General features: G+C 53.0%; 1 protein-coding gene across 4 annotated transcripts in view; it reads left to right on the top strand.

Moving 5' to 3' along the window:
- EPHB2 (EPH receptor B2) overlaps nucleotides 1–23,816 on the top strand; it is a 107,559-nt gene that overhangs the window by 8,042 nt on the left and 75,701 nt on the right. For all 4 annotated transcript variants that reach the window (XM_061379614.1, XM_061379611.1, XM_061379613.1 and 1 more), the window contains exon 2: nucleotides 23,415–23,479. In XM_061379614.1, coding sequence (XP_061235598.1) covers nucleotides 23,415–23,479 — 65 coding nt within the window. The remainder of the gene's footprint in view (nucleotides 1–23,414; nucleotides 23,480–23,816) is intronic.

Genomic DNA, 23,816 nt, shown 5'->3' with positions numbered 1-23,816 from the left:
GAATAACTTCAGCGGAAAGATACAGGGGAGAGAAGGCATCTCCATCCTCTGCAGCCCTAGTGCGCAGGGGTTATGGGAGGCTGTGGATGAGGAGCATCCCATGCACCATGGTGTGGCACTGCAGGTTCTTCCTATCCCAGAGTCTCTCAGGGCAAGGGAGGACTGATTAGGGCACTCTGACAAGGAGTTCTTGGATCATTTTTGGTCTCCAGAAGATATCCTGCTTTTCTGAGCCAGGAGGCCACTCATTCATGCAGGGTGGCCACTGGACCCAAGTGCTTTGGCTTGGGTTGCTCACTGGGACTAAAGGGTTGGGATGCGTCTGAGGACAACCTTGGCAGGGGTGGGCTGTTAAGGTGCATCCAGGTGTGTGGTTGCTTTCACAGAATGACCTAAACAGAGGGCTTGGTCCTAGGACCGTGCCTTTAACCCATATCTGCCACCTATTCTGAGGATGTGTCTGAATAAGCTGTTTGTGGTCTTGAGTAAGGGATAGGGATGCTCTGGACTGCCAGATCCATGTGCAGCTGGTTTAAGGCAAGGTATGGTGGAAAGCCTGCTGAAGATCAGGGCTGGGCCTGCTGAATGAGTTAGGTGCAGCTGCAAGGAGGTTGAAGAAGCCCCGGGCCCTTATGGGGCCAGCCAGTGCACGCCGCATGCTTGGGTGTGCGATGGGCTGGAGCACGTGAGGGGTCACGTCTCGCCGCGCAGAGGTCACAGTCGTGTTTCATGATTCGCTTGGCTTCTAAACCCCGTTTCCAGGCTCCACAACTGCAACTCAGAAACCTTCACCGTGAGCCCCATGTCATAAATCTGTGCCTTGGGTTTCGCTTAAGCCGGTCTGATGTCAGGGGACAAAGCGAGCAGGAGAAAGGGATGAACCGGGGGCAGCAGGAATGAAGTAAAGCGAGGTGTATGAGTGTTTTGCCTGCAGAGAAGGGGCTGGCCAGGCTGCATGGAGTTAACTGCAGTGTGCCAGCTTTGTGGAGAGCATTTCCTGTGGATCTCCTGCAGGATTCCCACCACTTCCCCTTTGCTTGCGGAGTGCCCTTGCAGGTGAGGAGCGCTGGGTTGATGTGTGCATCCCCAGCCTCTGTGTGCGCAAGCTGCACGCCAAGAGCACCTGTGTGTTAAATGTGAGTGAGGATGTGGCTGCTCCTCTGCTCTGGTGCAGGAACGGGCACAGCTCTGGGAGGGAGAAGCTGGTGATGTTGTGAAGATGCTGTGAGGGCTGGAGCCAGGCTGAGAGAGCTGGGCTGGGGCAGCCTGGAGAAGAGAAGGCTCCTGAAGGGGAGACCTTAGAGCAGCTCCAGTGCCTAAAGGGGCTGCAGGAAAGCTGGAGAGGGGCTTGGGACAAGGGCCTGTAGGGACAGGCCAAGGGGAATGGCTTGAACCTGCCCGAGGGGAGACTGAGCTGAGCTCTTAGGCAGAAGCTCTTCCCTGTGAGGGTGCTGAGGCGCTGGCACAGGGTGCCCAGAGAAGCTGTGGCTGCCCCATCCCTGGCAGTGCTCAAGGCCAGGTTGGACACAGGGGCTTGGAGCAAGCTGCTCCAGTGGAAGGGGTCCCTGCCCGTGGCAGGGGTTGGAGCTGGATGAGCTTTAAGGTCCCTTCAATCCAAACCATTCCATGAGTTTGTGTTTTGTGTTGGTTTTTTTGGGGGTGTGGTTGCTGGTACCTGCTGTGGGGAATGGCTGGTGTCAGGGTATTGCCTGATGCTGGAGTGTGTCGTGTGGTGGGACTCAGATCTCTGCCCCTCTGAGCTAGCTCCTGCCTGGCATGGGGTGCCTGTGATGCTGTGGCAGCAAAGGGGTGGATGGAGGCAGTCAGAGCAGAGCAGCCCCACCAGGGACAGGTTGGGCAAATGCATTCCCTGGGCAGAGCCTGGAGCTGTCCTGTCCATGCCAAAACTGGGATAAAGGAGGGGACTATCCCTCCTTTTCCCTGCCTTGCAGAGGGGAGGGATAATCCCCAGGTAACAAGGACCCTCGTGCGCTTCTTCCACCCTTGCTGTGTGTTAGCACTGCTCTGGAGGCTCGAAAAGGATAAAGCCAGAAGTGTGGATGATGCTGCATGGAGCTCCTTTGACAGCAGGCACAGCAGAGCAGTGAGCCCTGGCATGGGCTGGAGCAGCACACTGAGAGGAAGGGGTGCTGAGCACCTCCAGGACTTGTCCCCATTCGTCTGCTTTACCTTTGGGCAAGCTCAGAGACAGCCCTTGGGCAGATGCAGAGCAGTGGGGAGCAGGGCAGGCCCAGGGAAGGTGCTAATTAGGATGTTGGCAGCACTGGTAGGGGTCGGTGTGTGGTTGGTAGGAGGTGTTGAGCACAGAACCCTGTGTCCGAGGGGTTCAGCCTGGCTCAGGTGGGTGATGGAGCTGACCTGGGGTAAGTGGGTACTGCTTGGTGATGGTGGGTGATGTGGCTTTGTCATGGGGGGCAGATCCTCTCTGAGCATCGTCTAGTGATGGGGAGATGCCTGCTGGTGTGGCTGTGCTGCTGAGCCTGTGTTTCTCCTCCTTTTGACTCTTCACCTTCCTTTTTCCATGGCTGCAGGCAAGATGGGAGTGCAGAGAAGCTGCTAAGGATGGGGTGTGATGTTAAAGTTTGTGCCTTCGGATTGAATAGCTGCCATGGTTCTGCTGTGACAGGCACCTGTTCTGGCTTGCGAGCGACAGCTTTGGATACACACAGATCCCCTGGAAAGGCTGCATTTACTGGCAGCTGCTCCCATTTGTCGTCTGGTCTCTGTTCCTGGCTTTGGATAAACCTTGCATCGCTCCAGGAGGTGGCTGATGCTCCCCCTTGGGTTGAGCAGTGCCATTGGTTTATGGTGAGTCAGGACACACGGACACATGCAAGTAAGGCTTTGCTGGGGAGGGCATCCAGGCTGGTACCTCTGGGGCAGAACAAGTGGCTGTCCCCATCCTGGTGGGACATGGAGGACAAGGGGGCATGTCCCAGAAGCTGAGCAGACCAATTCCTTCTTGGTGTTTGCTTTCACCCCTTGGCATTGATGCGGGAGCTCATCCTTGCTTGTCAGTGGGGCTGGGGTGAAGTGCAGCTTCTCCAGGCTGGGTCTCGCAGTTATGCTTTGCTGTTCCCATCCTCTACCATATGTCTGTGTGTAGGTAAAGGTGGGGCTGTGGGGAGGTGGGGGCTTGAATTTAGGACTGGAAAGCGAGGGATGTGGAGGGACATGGCCAGGGACTGTGGTAGGCTTGGGAGTGGCATGTTTGAGGACCAACAGGAGGGACTGGTGGAGCCCATGTGTCCCTATGGCACAGCAGGGGCTGCCCCTGTGGCTTTGTGGCAGGTCCCCCTCAAGGGTAAGTGCTTCCCTGTAATTTGGGATGCCAAATACGTCTCGAGCTCCCTTGTGGGTGCTGAGCCCTTGAGAAGCTGACCCAGTGTTTCAGTGTGTGTTTGGGAGGTCCTTGGTGTGTGGGCTACGAAGGGAAAAGGGGAAAAGAGTGGATTCAGGAGGTCAGCCCTGGGTGTGTCGTCCACCAACCTGGAAGTGCTCAGTGGCCAGAGGGGTGGAGAAGGGCTTGGCCTGTGGGGCTCCCAGGGTGCTCATTGAGCCATGGTGGCATTCCCACCCACCTTGTTTCCATCAGGGTGCCCATCACCCTGCACGTGGCGCATCGGGGACTGCGGGTGCATGGGTTCAGGTGATGGCATCCTAAAGCACTGTGGGATCTCCTTCCCTTCAGCGACAGGAATGTGCTGTAGGTTTGCACAGGGCTAAAATAAAACTGCTGGCAAAGTCCCATCCCACATAAAGAGCCCGGCTGTGCAGAGGGACACATCCCTCTCTTGGCTGCTGTGGCTGGGGATGCTACGTGCAGGGTTTCTGCAGTGGTGGTGGTTGATGCAGAAGAAGGGTTTGAAATCAATGGTAGGCTCTTGGGCTCGATGTGCTCCAGAGCTTCAACTCTGAAAGGCCACCTCATAGGGTCAGTGTCGGGAGCCCATATGGAATGGGTGTGTGTGGCTATGGAGGGGATGATGTGTCACGCCACGATGTATCATGACAGCGACAAGACAAAGTGGTGGATGAGTCAACCAAGCCAACAGAAAAAAGCCAAACCCAAGCCTTGGTTCTGTTCCAATTCTATGACAATGAAATGGAACCACCATGTTCAAAATGCCAGGAGAAATCCCATCCACCAGCAGTGCCGAGGAAGACCCCGCACATCCCATGTACTGTCCTCACTGATGCCTCCAGCAGAGGGGTTCCCAGGGTCAGCATCTGCTTGAGCCAGGGGAGGGTGTTTGGATATCCTCTGCCCAGAGGCTGGCCCCTGGGAAGGGGGGGACCTTGTCCGTGCTGAGGACCATGATCTCTGCTCCAGTCTGGTGTGAGGAGCAGGGACAATCCACTTGGATCATCTCACTTTAGTGCAGTTGGCTCAAAATCCAGTGTTTTAACTGCTCAGTGAATGTTGCTGTGGGGTTCACCCAGTGTCTTAGGGTGACTGAGGCTCTGTGTTGACTGCTTCTAGGAGAGAAGGATGCTAAAGCCCACTGCTAACAGCACATTTTCACAAGAGCAGTTGCCTCTCCTGCATCCAGCTTCTGGGTGGTTATCCCTTGCCCTCCTCTGGACTGCATCAGGAATAAATACTCAATGGAGATCCATGCTGAATTGCTTTTATTTGGGTCTCTTAAGGCAGCAAAGCCTGTTGGAGGTGCAAGGGGGGATGGCCTGTGGTGAGGCTCACTGGCCTTTAATGCTTAGCATACTTCTGCTGCCTGCATTTGCAGGGCTCTGGCAGGGATGAGACTTGCTGGTCTCCATGGTTTTATGTGCCATGGGACTGTGCCAACAGTTTAATCACAGCTGAACCCTCATAGAGCAGCATAAAAAATGTTGTAGTTGGGATTAGGTTACCCATCCTTCCTATAAAAGACTCTATAAACAGTCCATCAGACCCAGGCATTCCTCTGTTGGCTGTGAGGTCCTTTGCTCTTAATGGGTCTGGCATTTGCTTTGACTAAGTCTTTTCTTTGGGTGGGGGGAGGCCCTGCTTTAGAGGAGCCCCCAGAGGATGGCTTTCCTGCTTGCACTGGTGGGGGGGACCCAGTGTCTGGCTTGGCAGGGGTGGTGTTGGATGTCAGAGGATCTGGCTTGGGAGGCAGGGGGTAAAAGGCAGCGTGACAAGCCCAGAAAGCACTGACAACAGCAGCTGCTCCCTCCCAATTGCTGAGGGTTGTTCCTGGATGGATTTGCTACTTGCTGGGGTGCTGGAGAGGTTTCCTGAGCCTCAGGACAGGCAAGGACCTGAGACTCCCAGTACACCTCAGCCCTGGCTTGTCTGTGCTGTGGTGGGAGCAAGTTCCTAAAAGCTGTTGAAAATCCTATAGTTTGGGCTGGGCATCGAGGGGTCTCTTTCTACCCACCTTTACCTTCACCTGTGGAAGAGCTCTGGTTTGATCCCAACTGTGGGACTTTCTTGGGGTACCCTAAGTTTTGTTGTTCACCCCCTGGGGGGTCTTGTGGCAGGGGATGGATGGATGGATGGATGGATGGATGGATGGATGTGGGTGGTGATGAGTGTGTTCCTTGTCCTGGCTGGTGCATCCTTGGGGCAGGTCTGTGCACGCCTCCGTTGTGTTTTGGGGCAGCTCCTCTATGGAACATTGCATGGGACAATCATCTGTCTCCTGGAAACCTTAACCCCACTGTTCTCCTGCTCTGGAGGAGCAGGAAGAGCAAAGCTGGCATTTGTTTGCCCACCCAGACTTAGCCCTAATCCTGCTGGTTCCCAAGGAGCGGCAATGGCAGTCCTATTGATGACCCTTGAGGCAGCCCTGTTGCTTCATGCACTGCGTCTCCCAGGTGGGAGCAGCATCTCTGCTGCAGTGCCAGGGCACCCACCCTATCGGTGCCACCGTGTCACTGGGACCATCTGGAGTTTCTCCTGGCTGGTGCTTACATCTGCTGAGCCACACCAGCTTGAGGGGAGTTTCCTGGGGGAGAGGAGGCTTTCCAGTGCTTTTCCCAACAGACTTTAATTTATTGTAAGGATTGTGCCCCTCCAACCCCCCAGTACCAATATGATTTGGTCAATTTAATCACCAGCACAAAAGGGGGGTTGCTAATATAAGCTGTTAGCAAGACCCCCTCTCTTAGCATCCTGCAGAGGGCAATTTGGTCCACCTGCCTGGAGTGGCTGTTTGAGATCATCTGCCTTGTCCTCAGAGGCCCTTTTCTCTCTGCTGCTATTATCTGTAGAAAATTAACAACCACATTAAAGTGGGAGCGTTATTTTTACGTATGGTGAATGCCAAGTGAGGTGAATCCTGTATCTTTTACTGAAGGATGCTCTGCGAACTTGGAAGAGCATTAGATAGCATCGGCTTCCTGCATCCCTCTCCATCATGCTGACTGTAAGGCAGAAATGAAACTGGGGCTGGTTCCTGCAGAGCCTATTGAGATCCAGTGCTGGGAACTGTTACTTGGAACCCGCCAGCTCATCAGCTCTTAATCCCTTTGTCATGTTTCGGGCGACAGGGAGTTGCACGTCCCAGCAGCCACTGAGCTGTGGCTGGCAGGGCTGGCTCTGCTCCCCGTGCTGCCGTCACGCCTCCTGCTTCCAGTAGGCAGAAAGCCTCCTGCCTTGTACACGGTTACTCTCACCAATCAAACTTGTAATCTCAGTGAAGAATGAAATCAGATTTGTTTGACAAGACCTGTTTCCTGTCGAACTATGTTGACTGGTGCTAATTATACTCCTGTTCTTTAATTCTTTATGATTTGAATTACATCAGCGTTTTCATTATTCTCCCAGAAGTGATTTCAGGCTGAGCAAGACCTTGAATGCCTACTATTGCATCACTCTATCATCCTAAGGCATCTACTGATCATGATCCTCCTCCTGCAAGGACTTTCCAGCTTTATTCTTCTTGCAGACATCCCCTCATGGCCTCTTGCCTGCTCATTCCTGAAGTCTGTTGAGTCTGTCACTGTGAAATGTGTTTGATTTTCTTAGTTCTCCCTTTCCCCATTGTCGTAAGTTTAACCCCATTTGGCTACTGAGCCCCACATAGCAGCTCACCCGCTCCCCTTAATGAGACGGGGGAGAGAACTGGAAGAGAAGAACTAAGAGAACTCATGGCTTGAGGTAAAGCAGAGCAAAATAAGGAATTAATCCACTGGTTCCCATTGCAGGCGGGTGTTAGCCATCCTCAGGAGAGCAGGCTCCATCATGTGTAATGGTGACTTGGGAAAACAAGCATCATCACTCCCAGTATCCCCCCCCTTCTTTCTTCTTCCCATAACTTTATGCTGAGCATGACATCCTATGGTCTGGAATCCCCCTTGGGTCAGTTGGGGTCAGCTGTCCTGGCTGTCTCCTCTCAACTTCTAGCGCATCCCTGCTCAGCAGTAACAGAAACATCCCTCTATCATCAACACAGATCATGGTGCAGGAAAGAGCTGCATGGGTTTCCTCCACTGCCCAGGTCTTCATGCAAACATCGGCCAGTATTGGAGCTGTGAAGCTTTCTTGTGGTTTTCTTCCAATTGATGTTAATTGCTAGCCCCAGAATTTGATTTTTCAGTCCATTGCGGAGGTGTCCTATGGGAATTTCTTGTATTCATGGTTCCTTGGGCTTGTTTATGACAGTGTCATAACTGAAAAACCCAGAAATGAAGATAAATGATGGCAGTGGCTTCTCTCACCTCAAAGAGGCCGTTGTACATATAGGAAAGAGAGGAGCTGTTTGGTCACCGTGTGGTCCTGACGCATCTGTTCCAGCCGTGGACAGAGTCTTGGCTCTTTGCTGGATGCTTGCAAGCAGTGTGTGTGATTTTTAAGTGAATTACAGCCAGCCGGTCCCTGGGTCATTAGTTATGTATGAGCTAAGGAATCCTGTGTTAGGAGTGGGAGGAAGCAGCCCCGTCCTCCTGGGGGCTATGGAAATAACATCCTACCTTTCTAATACAGACACAGGCTGGCCATGGCCATCCTTCACAAGCAGTTGTGAAGAACAGCAGAGAGGGAAGCTGTGATTGCACGCCGGGCAGTAGATGAATAGATCAATCAGCCTGCAGGTGATGCAGTGCTGAGGCAGGGCTCAGAAAGGTGGCAATGTCTCCATTCCTGGGCAGTTGTCAATGCTTTTTTCCTATTTTTTCTGTTAATTTTAACCTTTTTATTTAACATTTTGTCTAGATGCTTAAAAGAACTCCACCACCATAACCTTTACCTTGCTTCACTTCATGCCACTCCCAAGAAAATATGTGTTGCCTGCTCATTCTACCATTTCTCATGCATTGCCATTGTATGTGCAGTTGTCACAAGCACTTTTCTACTCTGAGCTTGGTTTTGGTTGAAGTAATTGTCTTCCTAGATTGTCAAAGTGTGGCCTGTGGAAGTTCTATGAGTCACAGAATCACAGGATGGTTTGGGTTGGGAGGGATCTCTGAAGATCATCTAGTCCAAAACCCCTCTGGTTTTCATTTTACTTTTTGCTCCTGTTTCCTGTTTGACTCTGCTTGTGAATTTTATGAGATTTGAGAAATGAATGTATTTGGAACAATGGGCAAAGCCATTTGAGGTTTGGCTTGTCCTCCCTTTGGTCTACATAGGCTGTGATCATCAGTGCTAGGGCAATTCCATGCTTCCAGTCCAGTGATGTAGCCCTTTCTTTGTCATTAGGAGGTCCGAAATTGTAGGCCCTCGGGGTCTTTATTGCACTTTGTGCATTAAAATTATGCAACAAGCCTGTCCTCACCGATCCCAGGGTATAACAGTGTCACAATGACAGATATTGACAGGTACAAGGCACTACTGCTTCCAGGCAGGGCAGGAAGCAGGACTCTGTTAGGTTGTTGGCTGTGTCCATCACATGTTGACTTTCCATCACATGTTGTTGCACTGTTTCATGTCCTGAGCATGTTTCTGATGTATATTGGCGTATGGGTGGTTTAGCTGAACTAATGAGAACTGAGATGTCTTCTCCAGCTTTCTCTTTGGTTTAACTGCTCTGTGATGGGTTTACAGTGTAGACTGGTCCTGGTCGCAGCTCTGATGGCTTGATGTACCAATGATGCCTTGGGTGGATCACCTCCTTTCGATAGAAGCCAGGAGGTGACAGCAGAGTCTGCTGCAGCAGATCAGGTCAGGCATGCTGGTCACCCTGCACTCACCTCTCCCTAGCTCTCACTATTGTCCTCCTCAGGAGCCTTGGCCAGATTTCCTGCTGAAATGGGGAGTCCAGGACTACCTCTGCCTCAGGCAGTGTCAGATGAGTTGAGCAGGGTGGTTTAGGACTGAAGAAACACTGCTAATGGCTGGGTTTAAGAGGATGTGCAATGACAACAGCCTTTATGAGCAGGAGATATGCCCTGCTTTGCTGCTCTAGGACCTGATGCTCTGGCAAAACCCGTTTTCACCTGAGAAGGTGGCTCCTGATAGAGATTTGCTGGTTTCTCTGTTGGGTTTGGGCTGTGCAGGTTAAGCTGACTCAATGCATTGCTGCTGGTTAAGGAAGAAGGGTCCTTTTTGCCCAAGGAAGTGGTGAATGCTCCATCCTGGGCAGTTCAAGGCCAGGTTGGACAGGGCTTGGAGCAACCTGCTCTAGTGGAAGGTGTCCCTGCTCATTGCAGGGGGATTGGACTAGGTGAGCTTTGAAGGTCTCTTCCAACTCAAACCATTCGATGATTCTATGAAGGGAAAAAACTCTTAAGAGGCACCAAAAGTCCAATTGTTGTGTTTCATACTCACCCAGCCCCTTCGCTGTGGAAACCCACTGGCCCTCAGCAATGTCACCTCCTTGGCTGGCACAGCTCCATCCTGTCCCACACCCCTCCCATCCATCCTGGGCTCCTTGGTGCAGGGCTTTGCTCCTTGCGGATTCTCTCTGAGCATCAGTCTTGGCCTGGGGACATCACAGCGCGGGGACAAGTGCTTGTGTGGAGCACACGAGCCTGGGCTGGATGCTGCCCTGGGTGTGATAATGTTATCACTTGCTTGGAGCAGGGCAGCTTTAAGGTTTTACCAGGTTCTTCAGATCCACGTCCCGTGGGTCAGAACTGCGTCAAGAGTTAATTATTTTCTCGGAGAGGAGTAAACACAGCCTCAGCCAAGGGGCTTTATTAATCCATAAATCCGGGCAGTGTGAGCGGAGGGATGGGGCCAGCAGCCCTCTGCATCCTGCCGGCGCCTCGGCTCTCCAGGCAGAATAAATCAGAAGGCACGGAGGAGGATGCTGCATCCTCCACGGGCAGGAGATGTACCTCCTAGGAATGGAGGAGGTATTTCTAACCTCGAGGAGGAGATGTTTTCCATTGCCTGGGGTGCGATGAGGTGCAGACATGCTCCTGGCAGGGCTGGGACTGACTGGTCCCCCCCTTCACTACACACCAGGATACTGGGTTTTCGGGGGCTTGCCTTGTGCATTTGGGGTGGGCAGCTCAGTGGGCACCCGGTGTTCTTGGTGAGCAGCCAGGTCATGTTATGGCAAGAGGGGCTCACTGAAGTCAGCAGAGCCCAGGGCTGTTTGAAGGGAAGGGTTTCCAGCTGGATGAGAAGAGCCCTGACACCCAGTAAGGCTGCCTGTGGTAGGAGCCCATCTCCCATGGGACTGTTGTTCCTGCTGCACCAGCCATGATGCCCTGTGGATGGGCATGGAGACATGGCTCTGTGCCTGCTGAGATCCAATCAGCTGGATGTGCTCCAGCTTCCAGGTTCGGAGGAGCAGTGCTGATGCTCACCCCGGGCTGTGCTCACCCTCTGTTTGTAAGCAGCCTGCCAGGGGACAGGTAACCAGAGGGTCACATCTGGACTTTGGCTGCATCACAGCCTCTGGCTCTCCATGGCACTTGCAGCTCATCCATCTTTCCAGGTGTGCTGTGCTCCCAGGTGCTCTGCAGGAGACACGATGGCCGTGTACACAGCTCTGTGTGCAAGCCTGGGCTTGAGGACATCTATGTGGCCACCTTCAGCTCAGGCTACCCGTGTTGCCTGCCAGAAATTCCCTGTCTATCCCAGATCCCAGCTGCTCCAGCAGTGGTACAGGGTGCTTGTGGTTCCATATGGCTCGGCCATCGTGGACACTGGCGGCATCAGAGTCCCTCCCTGAGCAGGACGTGGGACTTGAGCCCTTCAGAGATCCCTTCCATCACACTTGTGGGATTTGAGGATGATCAGGAGTGCAGCAGCAAGGGGAGGATGAACTTGCTGCTCCCTCACGTGTTTTCCTCCTGCAGGCATTGATTTATAAAGGCTGCTTCATGCTGAGTAGGGAATTTGGGGGATGGTGCATTCCCTGCATAAGACTTTTCGCCTGATTTCCCATGTCAAGGCTGAGGGGGTTGTCAGGTAATGCCTCTGCCTCCCTGTACATTGAATTTTGGAAGTGTGGTGCGTTTATGAGGCTTGGGCAGCATGTGCTAAATCCTGCAAGGCTGGAGGTGTTTCCCTGCACATCCCTCGGTGCTCAGAGGATGCAGGGCTGCTCCCTTCTCGGCTGGGTGGTTTTGCATGTGGGGAGGCAGCAGGAATGCATCTGTCCTTCCCTGCCTCCTGTAGGACGCTCCTGATGCTTGTGTCTGAGGTGGCTGGGGATGGCACCTGCCACAGAGGGATGCAGAAGGGATGCAGCAGGATGCAGGGGGATGCAGAAGGCATGCAGCGGGATGCAGCGGGATGCAGAGGGATGCAGAGGGATGCAGCTCCTGTCCAACATCCACACTGATACCTCTGATGCTTTATCCTCAAAGCTTGCTCAGGGGATGTCCCCCTTGCTGCGCTTCCTTGACAAAGTGCCAGTGCAGCATGGGGAGTGTGGGGCTGACCTGACTGGGTTTCTTTTGCTCTGGAGAGCTCTCAGCACTGGATCTGCCCTTCCGGGTGCTTGCTGTGTTGTCTTGTATCCTGGCTGCTCAGGTGGTGCCCCAGGCATCTCTCTGGTTTGACTGCTGCAGTATCTGTAGAGCCACTGTAGCCTCCCTGTAGGCAGCAGCCATGTGTTTTCAGTACCCTGCTGCTCTGGGAAGGGTTTGCTGAGCAGCTGGAAATGTCCGTGTGGCTTTGCAGTGGGTCCATGGGGCATTCCCAGGATCAGTGAGGCCAAGCCCTCCCGGGCTGCCCTGTTCTTGTGATGGGGATGGGGTTGGACTGAGATGCCCGAGCTTCTTTCCACCAGCCCTGTGAGATGCTGTGGAATCATTCCCCATCCTCAGATTGCTGTGGCCTTACTTGATGCACAGCAAAGAGTGTTGGGCGAGGTGCATTATTGGTCCTGGGGCTGTCCTCACCCCAGGAGTCTTTATGGGCTCTACTGGCCCCATGAAAGAGAATGAATGAGAGAAAATAGTTGTCTTGAGGATGCTGCTGCTGTTAGGAAACAACTGCAGAGTTGCTAACGTGGCCCCACCATTCCCCATCCTTTGCTCGTGGATGGGGCATGATGTTGGGATGCTGCCAGTGAGGGGGCTGAGGCTGGTCCATGGCTCTCGGCATTCCCTGGCCACTGCTGCTCTCCAGCTCAGAGCTGCTGCTTCTCATCCCTCCTGGCTCTGCCCTTGTTTTAGCCCAGTGCTTTGGGGCATCTGTTTTGCTGCTTGACTTCACACTCGAGCGTCCCCATGGGCTCGCATTTCCACAGCTCCGGTTGTGTTTGCTTTTGGTGTATTTAAACTTCTTCCTCTCCTTTCTGTTTCCTGGCAGTCGAGTTTCTTTCATTGATACCTCCTTTCGCAACTTGTCTGCATCGTGTAACTGCTGATTTGGTGCTGCCAACTTCCCCCGGGTTTAATTTATACAATATGTTTATTTTTACTGCAATTTTTTCTTTTATTCAAAGCCAAGATAATTTTAAGCTAAAGACGCCTTCTTTTATGCTCTCAGATTTATGAGATTTTGGCAAACCCTTCTTAAGCTGTAATTACTCCTCATTGTTTTTGTTTACATTTCCACCCTAATCAATTTTTGCTAATAATCCCTTTCAACTTTGGAAATTGCCTCTTTTTCCACCTCTGGCTGTGTTTCTTTTTGGAGGGTGCAAAAATCTCTTCCCACGTTCATGTAACCAGATTAGGGTTGCCTGTACCTACGCAACCGCTCATCCCCGCTCCATTGATGTGCTCCTCTTCAGCTCACAGAACGAGCTTTGCTCTGCGTTTACCCGCACTGAATTTACTTGTTTTGTGGTGGAAATTCATCCCCATGACCACTGGGGTCTCCAGGACCCCATCCTGGTGGCAACTTGGACCCCAGTGTGTGCTCTCCATCAGTTGCGTGAGCATCAGAGCAGTTTCATAAGTTGCTTCCACCTTCCTTGTTCTGGTTGCTGCTGGTCTACAGACATGCAGGTATGTCCCAGCATGGAGTGTGATCACTCAGCTCCTCAGCGTAGCCCTTGTGGGTGATGGCTGCTCTGCTTGTGGTCCCACAGCCCATCTCTTACCTGCTTAAGGGGATGCTCTTTCTGGATGGAGGGCAGCTGTCTGACTCCTGCTTGATGGGCAATGCTACTATGGATGGAGGGGCTTCAAGGCCAGGTTGAATGGGGCTTGGAGCAACCTGCTCTAGTGGAAGAAGGGGTTGGAACTGGATGAGCTTTAAGATACCTTCTAACCCATGATTCTATGAGGGAGCACATCCCTTGCCCGTGTAGGGCCACCAGCAAGCAGGAGCCTTGAAGCATCCACCGGTGGAACATCCCGTTGGTTCAGCCTGCTGCCTGCTGAGGTTTTATGAGCGTGTAATGAGTTACTTGGGCATGAAAGAGGAAGCCTTCTCCGTGGTGAGCTATTGAAGATGGGGTTTTCCCAATGCAGGAAACATTTACAGCTTTCTAAAAATACCCAGCGCCAGCAGTGCCGGCTCCTCTGTGGCTTTATCTGCGGCAGGGGGCCCGGAGGGAATGCAGGGTTTGTGTTCTGTGTCTGTGAGCAAACCCCCGGAGATAACAAGGGGATGATGGTGAAGAGATGCTCTGGCCTTGGGAGGGGCTAGAAGGAAGCCAAGCTCCTCGTAGGGATGTTGGGATTTCCTGTGTGTGTCCCAGTGAGAGGCTTCTTGTGGTTGGGAGCCTGATCCAAAGCCCCACCATGGCCACAGCCATCCCAGGGCACGGGGCATCCCTCTGTGGCTTGGCTGGCCTTGTGGCTCCTCCTGAGCCGTTCGTGCTTGCTGCCAGCCAGCAGCATGTTTGCATGTAAGAACAGTGGCAAGCAGGAATGACAGAGCCAGGGGTGTGTGGTGGAGAGCATCCTCACCCAGCTGCATGGGCTTGATGGCAGGGGCTGTGAAAGGGGGTCTGGGGCTCTGCACGGCAGCACCGGCACTGCTGGATGTGTGGAAGCATCCACAGCACCAGGTTTTGGATGCTGGAGTGTGTGCAGCCCAAGTTCTGACCTGAATTGCTGTTTGGAGCATGTTCAGAACAGCTGTGGGGCTGCAGCAGGGGTGGGGGGTACACAGTGTGCCCCTTCAGCCCTAAGCAGCAGCTTTGAGCATCCTTCTGCTCTGGGGTGCTTTACAGAGACCCAGTCACTGAAGAAGCCAGCCAGGTTAATCTGCCAGGCTTGCTTGGTTGCACCAGGGGCTGGTCCTGGTGTTTAATTCTCCTTTGGTGGATGCTGGTGCTGCCTCCCCTTGCCCACACCATGCTGATGGCTCTGTGTGGACCTGCCTTTATGAGCTGGGCACGGTGCTATGTGGCACGGCTGCACATCACTGTGTGATGGTGGGGCTTCTGCTGGAGCTTTGGCTGTGGTTGGAGATAGTATCTTTCCCCTGTAAATGTTATTACCCCGTATATGTTCAGGCAGGAGGGAGGGGGGGGTGGTCACCATCTGTGTTTTCCAATAAAAGCAAATTAAAATTGAAGCCCATTAAGGATAGCTCAATTGGGATGCTGAGCAGGGCTCTGGAGCCTGCTGGGAACAAGTTGCTTGCAGCCCATGCCACCATGCGGGGTGACAAAACCTCATTTAGTGCCAGCAGTGCTGGGAGGTGAGACAGGGGCTTGTTGCACACACTGGCTCTGCTCTGGGTGCGGGTGGCCCAAGGGGAAGGGAAGGCAGAGCTGCCCAAAATCCATCCATGTGTCATTCCTGCTGCTACCCTCAGTGCTCATTGCGTTGGTTAATGGGCAGAGGTTACTAGGGTAAAGGGATGAATATCGGGCATATGCTCCTCACCCAGTAATGCTCTGCAGCCTCCGGGCTTCCTGCTGCATCCCAAATCTCCTGAGGTCACCTCGGCCCAGGGATGCAGAGGAGTTGGTCTGTGGGCACAGCGTGCTATGAATGGGACACAGGGGTCTGGGGTACCGAGGGAGATGAGGTGCCCTGCACCTTGGGCACTGCATCTTGTACAAGTTGTTAACAGCTGGGATTCCCTCCTGCATGGTGTCTTGCAATGATGGGGTCGGTGCCACTGCAGGGATGGAGTCATTAGCACTGACAGTAGCAATGGCTGTTAAACGCCTGCATCTGTGTCTTCTCTGTGTGGCTACCGCGTTCCCGGCAGCAGCAGGAGGGCCCCTGCTCGCTGGCATTTAGCATCTGCATTGTGTCTTCCAGCAGCCTGCCCTTGGCTGAACCCGGACCACCTACAAGCCCCGGCTCCTTTTGGGACAGATGCTGCCAGCAAGGACTGTGGGTCCCTGGTGCTGCTGGAGCAGCTTTCTGGGGTCTCTGGTGGGGTTATTGTGTTTCTTCTGACCTCCGGGGCAGACGGTGTCAGGAGACTGGGGACAGAAAGGATGCATCTGCCGTGATAACTGGGGGCAGTGTGGCAGCCGGGTGGAGCGGGGTCATTCCTTGCATCCAGATGAGCTGCTCCTTTGGCAGAGACCCTCTCAGAGCCAGAGCTGGGCTGTCTCCAGCTGGGCAGATGAGAGGGGCAATTCCTAGCTCTTGGAGCTTAGCAAGCAGGATGCTGCTCTCTGCAGTGTGCTCAGCCCCTGCTCGTGGCTCACGCACTGGTTTGCTGCATGCCCAATGGCAGCTCTGCTCCAAACCCTGCTTTCTGTATTTCCCAGTCTAGCAAGGGCCTCAATGGTTTCCCCCCTCTGCACAGCAGCATCAGCCCTGGGTTTGCTCCCCTGAGGACAGTGATGTGGGTGGTCAGACAAGGTGTGGGGGATCAGGGGAAGCGAAAGGGAAGGATGTAGGTGGGAATGGGGAAAGCAGAGTCCAGCTCACGGCAGCATCCGCCAGCAAGGTGGGGAAAAGCATGGGGGGTTTCCAGTGTGGCTGCTGAGCTAAGGGCAGGAGATGTTCCTTTGTTTGACACCGGTCCTGTCTGGGTGTCACAGGCAGGTGAGCATCACCCAGTGAATGGGTGAATGTGTCCCAGCATCATCCCTCAATCCCCTGCTGGCTCTGCGAGTCTCAGGGCTGTCAGGCAGGTTTGGGGAGTGATGTTCTGATGAGATGAGGCGCCAGGAAGGCTCTGTGGCTCCACAGAAGTGGTGACATCTTTCCCTTGCTAGCTCTGTATGGGGTCAGGCCTCCTCACTGTGCCTTGTGAGCCCCTGGGACTATCATCAGCCTGGTGGGTCAGATGGAGATGCTTATTCTTCCTCTCTGGATCTGGCTGGACCTAATGTTTTAGGGACGGGCTTTGACTAACCAGGTGCCTGCCTGCACCGGCAGCACCAGCAAGACCTGATACCGCTGCCCTTGGTGTGGCCTTTGGGGCTCTGGTTGCAGGGCGGGATGCTGGCGGTCCCCATCCCAGCTCTGTCAACTGCCTCTTCTCGCTCCCTATCAATCACTCTCCCTCTTGGAGTTTAAGTGGATCCCTGAGTGAAGTATCCAAAATATCCTGTAGCCGCCGGCTCACAATGCAGCGTGCTGTTCCCGCGCCAGCGGATCGGCCGGGGGGGGATTGGGTTTCAGTTTGTTCCGCTGGCCATCGGCCAGGCAAAGCAAAGCTCGGGGCTGCAGGGAAGGGCCACTGGGTTTGCTCAGCCCCTCTCCGCTCCTGCTGGCAAAACTACTATAAGAAGCCTGCAGTAAAGCACAAGAGGCAGAGAAGGGGTTTTCAGCTTGTGGAAGGGTAAATACATCTGTGGCAGGGGCTGCTCAGGGCGGGGGACAGACGGGTTTCTCATTAGCTGCCCCCCCTCCTGCATGGGGATGCTGTGGCTGTGCCTGAGGCCAGGATGGAATCATGGTTCCAGGAGCACGTCTGCCTGCATGAAGGAGTTCGTGTGGATCCCGGTCCTGCTGGGCTCCGGCGCTGAGCCACCCTGCAGCATCCCAACACAAAAGGAATGTGGAGCTCTTGGAGCCAGGCCAGAGGAGGCCATGGAGATGCTGCGAGGGCTGGAGCAGCTCTGCTCTGGAGCCAGGCTGAGAGAGCTGGGCTGGGGCAGCCTGGAGAAGAGAAGGCTCCTGAAGGGGAGACCTTAGAGCAGCTCCAGTGCCTAAAGGGGCTGCAGGAAAGCTGGAGAGGGGCTTGGGACAAGGGCCTGTAGGGACAGGCCAAGGGGAATGGCTTGAACCTGCCTGAGGGGAGACTGAGCTGAGCTCTTAGGCAGGAGCTCTTCCCTGTGAGGGTGCTGAGGCGCTGGCACAGGGTGCCCAGAGAAGCTGTGGCTGCCCCATCCCTGGCAGTGCTCAAGGCCAGGTTGGACACAGGGGCTTGGAGCAAGCTGCTCCAGTGGAAGGGGTCCCTGCCTGTGGCAGGGATTGGAGCTGGATGAGCTTTAAGGTCCCTTCCAAACCAAACCAGGCTGGGCAACTTCTTACCGGCGTTGGATGTCCAGCACTGGGCACAGCTGGTGCGATCCTTGGTCAGCGGAGAAGCCTGCTCGCTGTGTTAATGTTATACCAGGATTAAAATGCTGGCATGTTTCCTACCCTGGAGGAGGAGCTGGCCTGTGAAGTGAAAAGGGAAGGGAAAAAGTTGTGGGTGGAAAAATGAGGGTGGAGGCTCCAGCTATCTGTGGGGCTATTTATTTGTCCAGCTGTTTCTTTATCTGGATGAGTTTGCAGCCTGTGAATGTGAAGGATTTGCCAGGGCTTCTGAGAAACCCGGGCCCAGATGCTCTAAATTGGTCTGAATTGGCAGAACTCCATGGCAGTTATTTTCCCGGACACAGAGAAGTGTGTCTGCTACATGCACAGCGCCTCTGTTAATCCCTTGCCCGTCCAGCCTCTCTGCCACTGTTCCTTGGTGCTGTCACTCCATCCCCACCCCTGGCCATGCCATGCTGGTGTCTCCAATCACTGCCGGTACCCAGTGTGATCCCAGTCTTGTCTTCCCCTCCCATGTCTGCCTGCTAGTCTCATCCTGACCTGGCCAGATGGGAAGAACTCATGCAGCAGCACCTCACTTGTGGCTGAGCAGCGTAGGAGTTTCTCCCCCCCTCCCCAAGTCATTGGCATTGCAGTTGATGATGCCTCAGCGTGGCTATTGAGCATCTGGAGGTGGTGGTTTGGTGGTGATCTTTAGATGCTAGAGGCAGAGCCCTCACGGCAAGCAGCAGTGCCAGCTCCGGGCCACAGCGCTGGCAGAAAGTTGCTTATTGAAAGCATCTTCAAAGTGAAAAGGACAGGCACTTATCTCCTAACTGCCCCGTGGGGAGCAGTGTGGTTTCTGGTGGGAAGCGGGCCAGGGTTGCGTCTGCTGGCTTGGAGCAGCTGCAGGTTTATTTATAATGCCGTGGGTAGCACGTGAAGCTGCAGATAAACACGCGGGAGGGAAGAGCACAAACAACAACACCGAGGAAAAGCTGCTCTGGGGAGAGCGTTGCACTGAGCTGCAGCTATTGCGAGGCACCAAAGATGGGCCAGGGCCAGGCACGCCGCCCGCCCCATTCCCATGTGGGTTTGCTCTGTGTGATGATGGCACTGTGAAAGCATTGGCTGTGATAGTGAGTGAAGCTGCCCAGATTGCTGGTTGTAGCAGGCACCTTGTCTACACAGCTGGCGGGCACTAACAGATGGGCTTGGGGTTGCCCATCCACCAATTGGTCCTATTGGGTGCCTGGAGCAGGATATGAAGAGTCCATCCCCAGCATCCTTGTAGCCCTATTCAGACACTGGAAGCTGCTCTGAGGTCTCCACGCAGCTTCTCTTCTCCAGGCTGAACAGCCCCAACTTTCTCAGCCTGTCTCCATACAGGAGCTGCTCCAGCCCCTGATCATCCTCATGGACTTGTTCCAACAGTTCCATGTCCTTTTTATGTTGAGAACACCAGAACTGCACACAATACTGCAAGTGAGGTCTCATTCATTAGGGACTAGTGATAGGACAAGGGGTAGCAGGTTAAAACTTAAACAGGGGAGGTTTAGATTGGATAAGAGGAGGAAGTTCTTTACTGTAAGGGCGCTGGAGTGAGTTGCCCAAGGAAGTTGTGAATGCTCCATCCCTGGCGATGTTCAAGGCCAGGTTGAACAGAGCCTTGGGTGCCATGGTTTAGTGTGAGGTGTCCCTGCCCATGGCAGGGGGGCTGGAACTGGATGATCTTAAGGTCCTTTCCAACCCTAACTATTCTATGATTCTATGAGCATGGGGCAGCCTTCAGGTAGGATACAGAGACCTGCTGGGTGACATATGGCCACAGTTCACCGTGGATGCAGATTGCAAGGGGCTGAGGGCAGCCTGGTTGGGACTCCTTTGGGTAGGATGGGATGTTGTGGCAGAAAAATGGGTTCCCATTCCTTGGCATGCGTTGCACCTTGTGTGGGGCTTGTACCTGCTGCAGAACTCTTCACCATTGGTGTCTTGGTGCCTGGAGTCACCCATCCACTCAGATGTCTCCATGAATATCTCCTCATTTATCATACCTTGATAGCCAGAAGGAGCCAAGGCAACCTCCTGCTCAGTGTATGCTCCAGCAATGCATGCAGCTTCTCCAGCTGCTGGCACACCTGGAATGGGGAAGGGTACAAACAGAGCAAGATCTGCTTCTCTTGGCAGTTACCCTTCTACCTCCCTAGGCAATTTTGCATGAGTAAAATTGAATCTTGTTTTCCACACATCTCACTGAGTTCATCTCCCAGGCAAAGCTGTAGCTGCTATTTCCCTCATGGGCTATAGGGAACTCTCTTTGCTACTGTTTTCTCCCGGTGTAGATCCTTGCAGACCACAGTCAATCATCTTGCAAACTCCTCTTTGATGAGCTTCTGCAGTCCCCTCCACCCCATCCATCTGAAGAAGGAACAGACCCCAGGGGAATCTCAGACTCTGTGTGGTTGAGGTGGGTGGTAAGGCCATTCCATGATGGGATGTTGGAGCAGGGCTTGGCTGTGTCTTCATGCAGCCTTCTTCTCATCACTGCCTCTTACTGTGAAGATCTGAGCCTGGGGTTGCTGTTGAGCATCACTCCTGATTTTGCTTGCTGGATAAATGAATTAGTGTGCTTCTTTTGTCTGGAAATAAGAAACCTCTCAGGGATGAGACAGTGCTCTTCCCTGGAGGACCACATGGACCTTGGGTGGAGGGTGAGGATGCTCCTGGCCACGTATGCAAGCAGGATAACTCTGTGGCAGGCATTACTTGGGCAATAAGGTGTTTTGAAGTCAACTGTCAATGGATGGAGCAAATCCACCATCACCACTGAAATCTGTCCTGGATTCACATTCACTGTTGCAGTCAGTGCTTACCAGATTCACCCTGATTCAGGCAAAACTGCTAAGCTCTAGCATGTAAGTGGTCCCCAAAGGGACTTTAGCCAGGGCAGGAGTGTGGTAGGGAAGCTGTGCAAAAGTGGGGACCACAGGTTTGTCATCCACCCTAGACGAAGAAGGTTGATAAACAGGAACCTCAAAGAAAGGAACTTGTTTCAGGGTGGCAGAGTAAGGAAGCTCAGATAATGTAGTTGTCTTGGAGATGACATTTCACCACCCTTAAGCACCGCAAGAGGGAAAGGAACCTTTGGGTAGGAGAGTCTGTATGCAAGTGAAAGGAAATCTAATAGCTGGCAGGCGAACAGGGTAAATTCAGAGTAAAATTAATGGAAGATCTGCTTTTTTTGTTTAATGAGGAAATAATTGACCATTGGAAAAACCTGCACATTTCTGCTCCTCCTTGGCTTGGGTCAAAACAAGGTGGCCTTGGGCCAGCTGGGGTGGGTGCAGAGCTCTGAGGAGATACACAGGTTTTCAGCTGAGGTTAGGAGGCAATGGCTGCGTTCAGCATGCTCGGCAGTAATGCACCAGGAACAATTGTGTTTTCATTAAATAACGGGCTTCTAAAAATGCAGAATGCTTCAAAAGATGGTTTTCATTTGGGGAATTATTTATATTGGTTTAGAGTATATCTTGTTTTACATGGTAGTCACTGCTGTTAATGTATTTACTGTGCACCACTGTCACTGATAGTTAAAGTAACAAATTTAAGGGTTTATTTTGTAAATCAGTGCAGCTTCTAGCTAGCACTGGGTGAAAAATGTTGTTTTCCTTTCAGATCAAAGTGCCACTGGTGTTTTAATGAAAAAGCCAGATCCCCTGATAAAATAAACACTATTATCAACCTATGTAAACCAATATTCAGTTGAGAAAGAAGTTTCATAAATCTGAGTGACAACAGTTCTGGGCTAGCTGTTTTCCAGAACTCTTCCTAGTGGGAAAGTTTGGAAAGCACTATTTTTGCTTTTTACTCTTGGAATCAAACCAGATTTTGAAATCCTGGTTTCCTGTGAACTGGAAACCTCTGGCTCGAACCAGGAGTAACGAACAACCCACAGTCTGAAAGTGATTTACTGCCACAAGTAGGTGCAAGGAGTATATATCTGTGCTGAGGCACTCTTTGGCTGGGTGATGGGAAAAGGGGAGTTGATGTGCACCATTGGACAGGCTGAGAGCTCGGTTCTGCATCCAGGCTTTTCCCCTAAAGGATGGGTCTGCTCGAGGCTGAGCTGTTCTTCCTTTGTTGTTGCTCCACACAGTGAAAGTGGAGGAGGTGAAGCTGCTTTTGAGGGGTTTGTGCCAGTACGCTTGGGTTTTGATGGTGAGGAGCAGCAACGGGACACAGTTATAGCCAGTAACCCTCCGTCCATGTGTGGCCATAGGCAGCGGCACCGTTTGATGGGTTATGGGATGGTGGATAGAGCTCTCTACTGTATTGGGGTTGATCCCTCTCTGTGAGCTGATGGGAAGGTGTGCACATCTTGTGCATAAGATACTTTTGCTTGAGATCCCTAATGCTGGATATTTCCCCTGCCTGTCCTGCATTGACTGGGAGGGCAGGGAGAGTGAAGCTGCAAACTGAGTTTCGTATTTGTCTTGCCTGTGTGTGAGATGGGCGCTTCCCAGCATCCCTGTTAATGTAGTTGGCATCCTGAGTGCATGTTCTGAAATCAGAGGCATGTTCACATTCTCCCTATAGAGTAGAGGAGTAGAATTTCTTCTGTGGGCATCACCTTGGTCTCAGCCACAGAATGAGCCACAGGACGGTTGTATGCTGGCCTGCAGAGTCTGTCCCATGAGCATCACACTTTTCCCATGCCCTTTGGTGTGCTGAAACCTTTGGGTGTGATTTCTAAACTCCATTTCCTAAACACTGGAATATTGTCCTGTTTTCTTGAATTGTCAGCACTGGGCATAGTGCAGAAAAATCCCTGTGTTGCAGTGAGCATGCAACCGCAGACCTAGAGGATGGATAGTCACCCAGATTGTGGAAACCACTCATAGAAGTGTCTGTCTAATGTATTTCTGATAGGGCCATCTAACCCATTCCTTCCCTGGATGGGAAAAACCTGCACAGGTTAGCCCAAGTATTGGGGTGCCATAACCTGAGCATCCTTTCTTGTGCCATCGGTGTCGTTAGGCCGACCTGTAGCTATTTGGGATGAGGACTTCAGTATTGGAAGTGTGACAAGCTGTGGAAAGGACAAGGAATCTTTGCTACCTGTGTGGCTCAGGGAGACTTCTCTATGATAGTGGTGGCAGCATCGCTTGACCTATTTCAACCCAAATCACCTGGGAAAACAGGTTTAACATTACTTTAATTTTTTAGTACTTTTAAGTCCTAAAAGTGCTGTTCCTTCCCATGTGCTACAGCATCACCGAGGATTCTGCCTACCATGCAGAAGAAAACATCCCACTTCTGCAACAGAAACTGCAGAGGGGATGGAAGGAACTGGCTCAGGCTGGGCCTCTTGTCTGCAGCAGCAGAGCTGCTCTGGGGCTGTCCTACCCTGCTTCTGGATTTTGAGGAGCAAAGCCCACCCGGGCTGGAGGGTAGAAGGGCAAATGCTCCCACGCACTGCAGGAGACAAGGGGGCCAGGGAGAAATGGGCAATGGATGAGGAAGCAGATGGGTGGAGAGACCAATTCTTGGCTCCTCCACAGCTAAGGGCTGGCCAGAAAGCACAGCACAGGCTGGGCTCCATGGCTGCGGTCCTGTTCTGGCTCCTCTTCTCTTTTTTTCCCCTTCTCCTGCCTCAGGCCTTCTGCAGCCAGTCACTGACTCCTTGTTCCACCTTCCTCCTGCAGAGACGCTGATGGACTCCACAACAGCAACGGCGGAGCTGGGCTGGACGGTGCATCCTCCATCAGGGGTGAGTTAACCGATTGCATCGTGGGGGCCTGGAGCCTGGTCTGGGGTCTCCTGCTGCACATGAATGTAGGTGGGTTGGCTCAAGAGAAGTCAGCCACTGGAACAGGGTGCCTTGACCATGTGAAAAGGTCAAGTGGGAAAAGCACAAGAGGGGTGGGTGACAGTCGGGGTTTCCAGTAGTTCTCTAGAAGGTGATGTGTCCAAAAGATACCCCAGTGCTGGAGAAGTATAATTCTCACCCTATAGCATCAGGCCAGTGTGGTATTGGAGGAATCATACTCTATAAAACTGGTCTGCAGCCACTTACAAATCAGGAAGGGGGAGAAATGAAATGCTGA

This window comes from Neopsephotus bourkii, unplaced genomic scaffold (assembly GCF_033783945.1).
Source record: "Neopsephotus bourkii isolate Nb327-2 ecotype Australia unplaced genomic scaffold, CSIRO-AGI_Nbou_v1 NB_1778, whole genome shotgun sequence".
NCBI classification, from domain to species: Eukaryota; Metazoa; Chordata; class Aves; order Psittaciformes; family Psittacidae; genus Neopsephotus; species Neopsephotus bourkii.
Note: the sequence above shows the minus strand (reverse complement) of the source record. Positions and strands in the feature narration are given on the sequence as shown.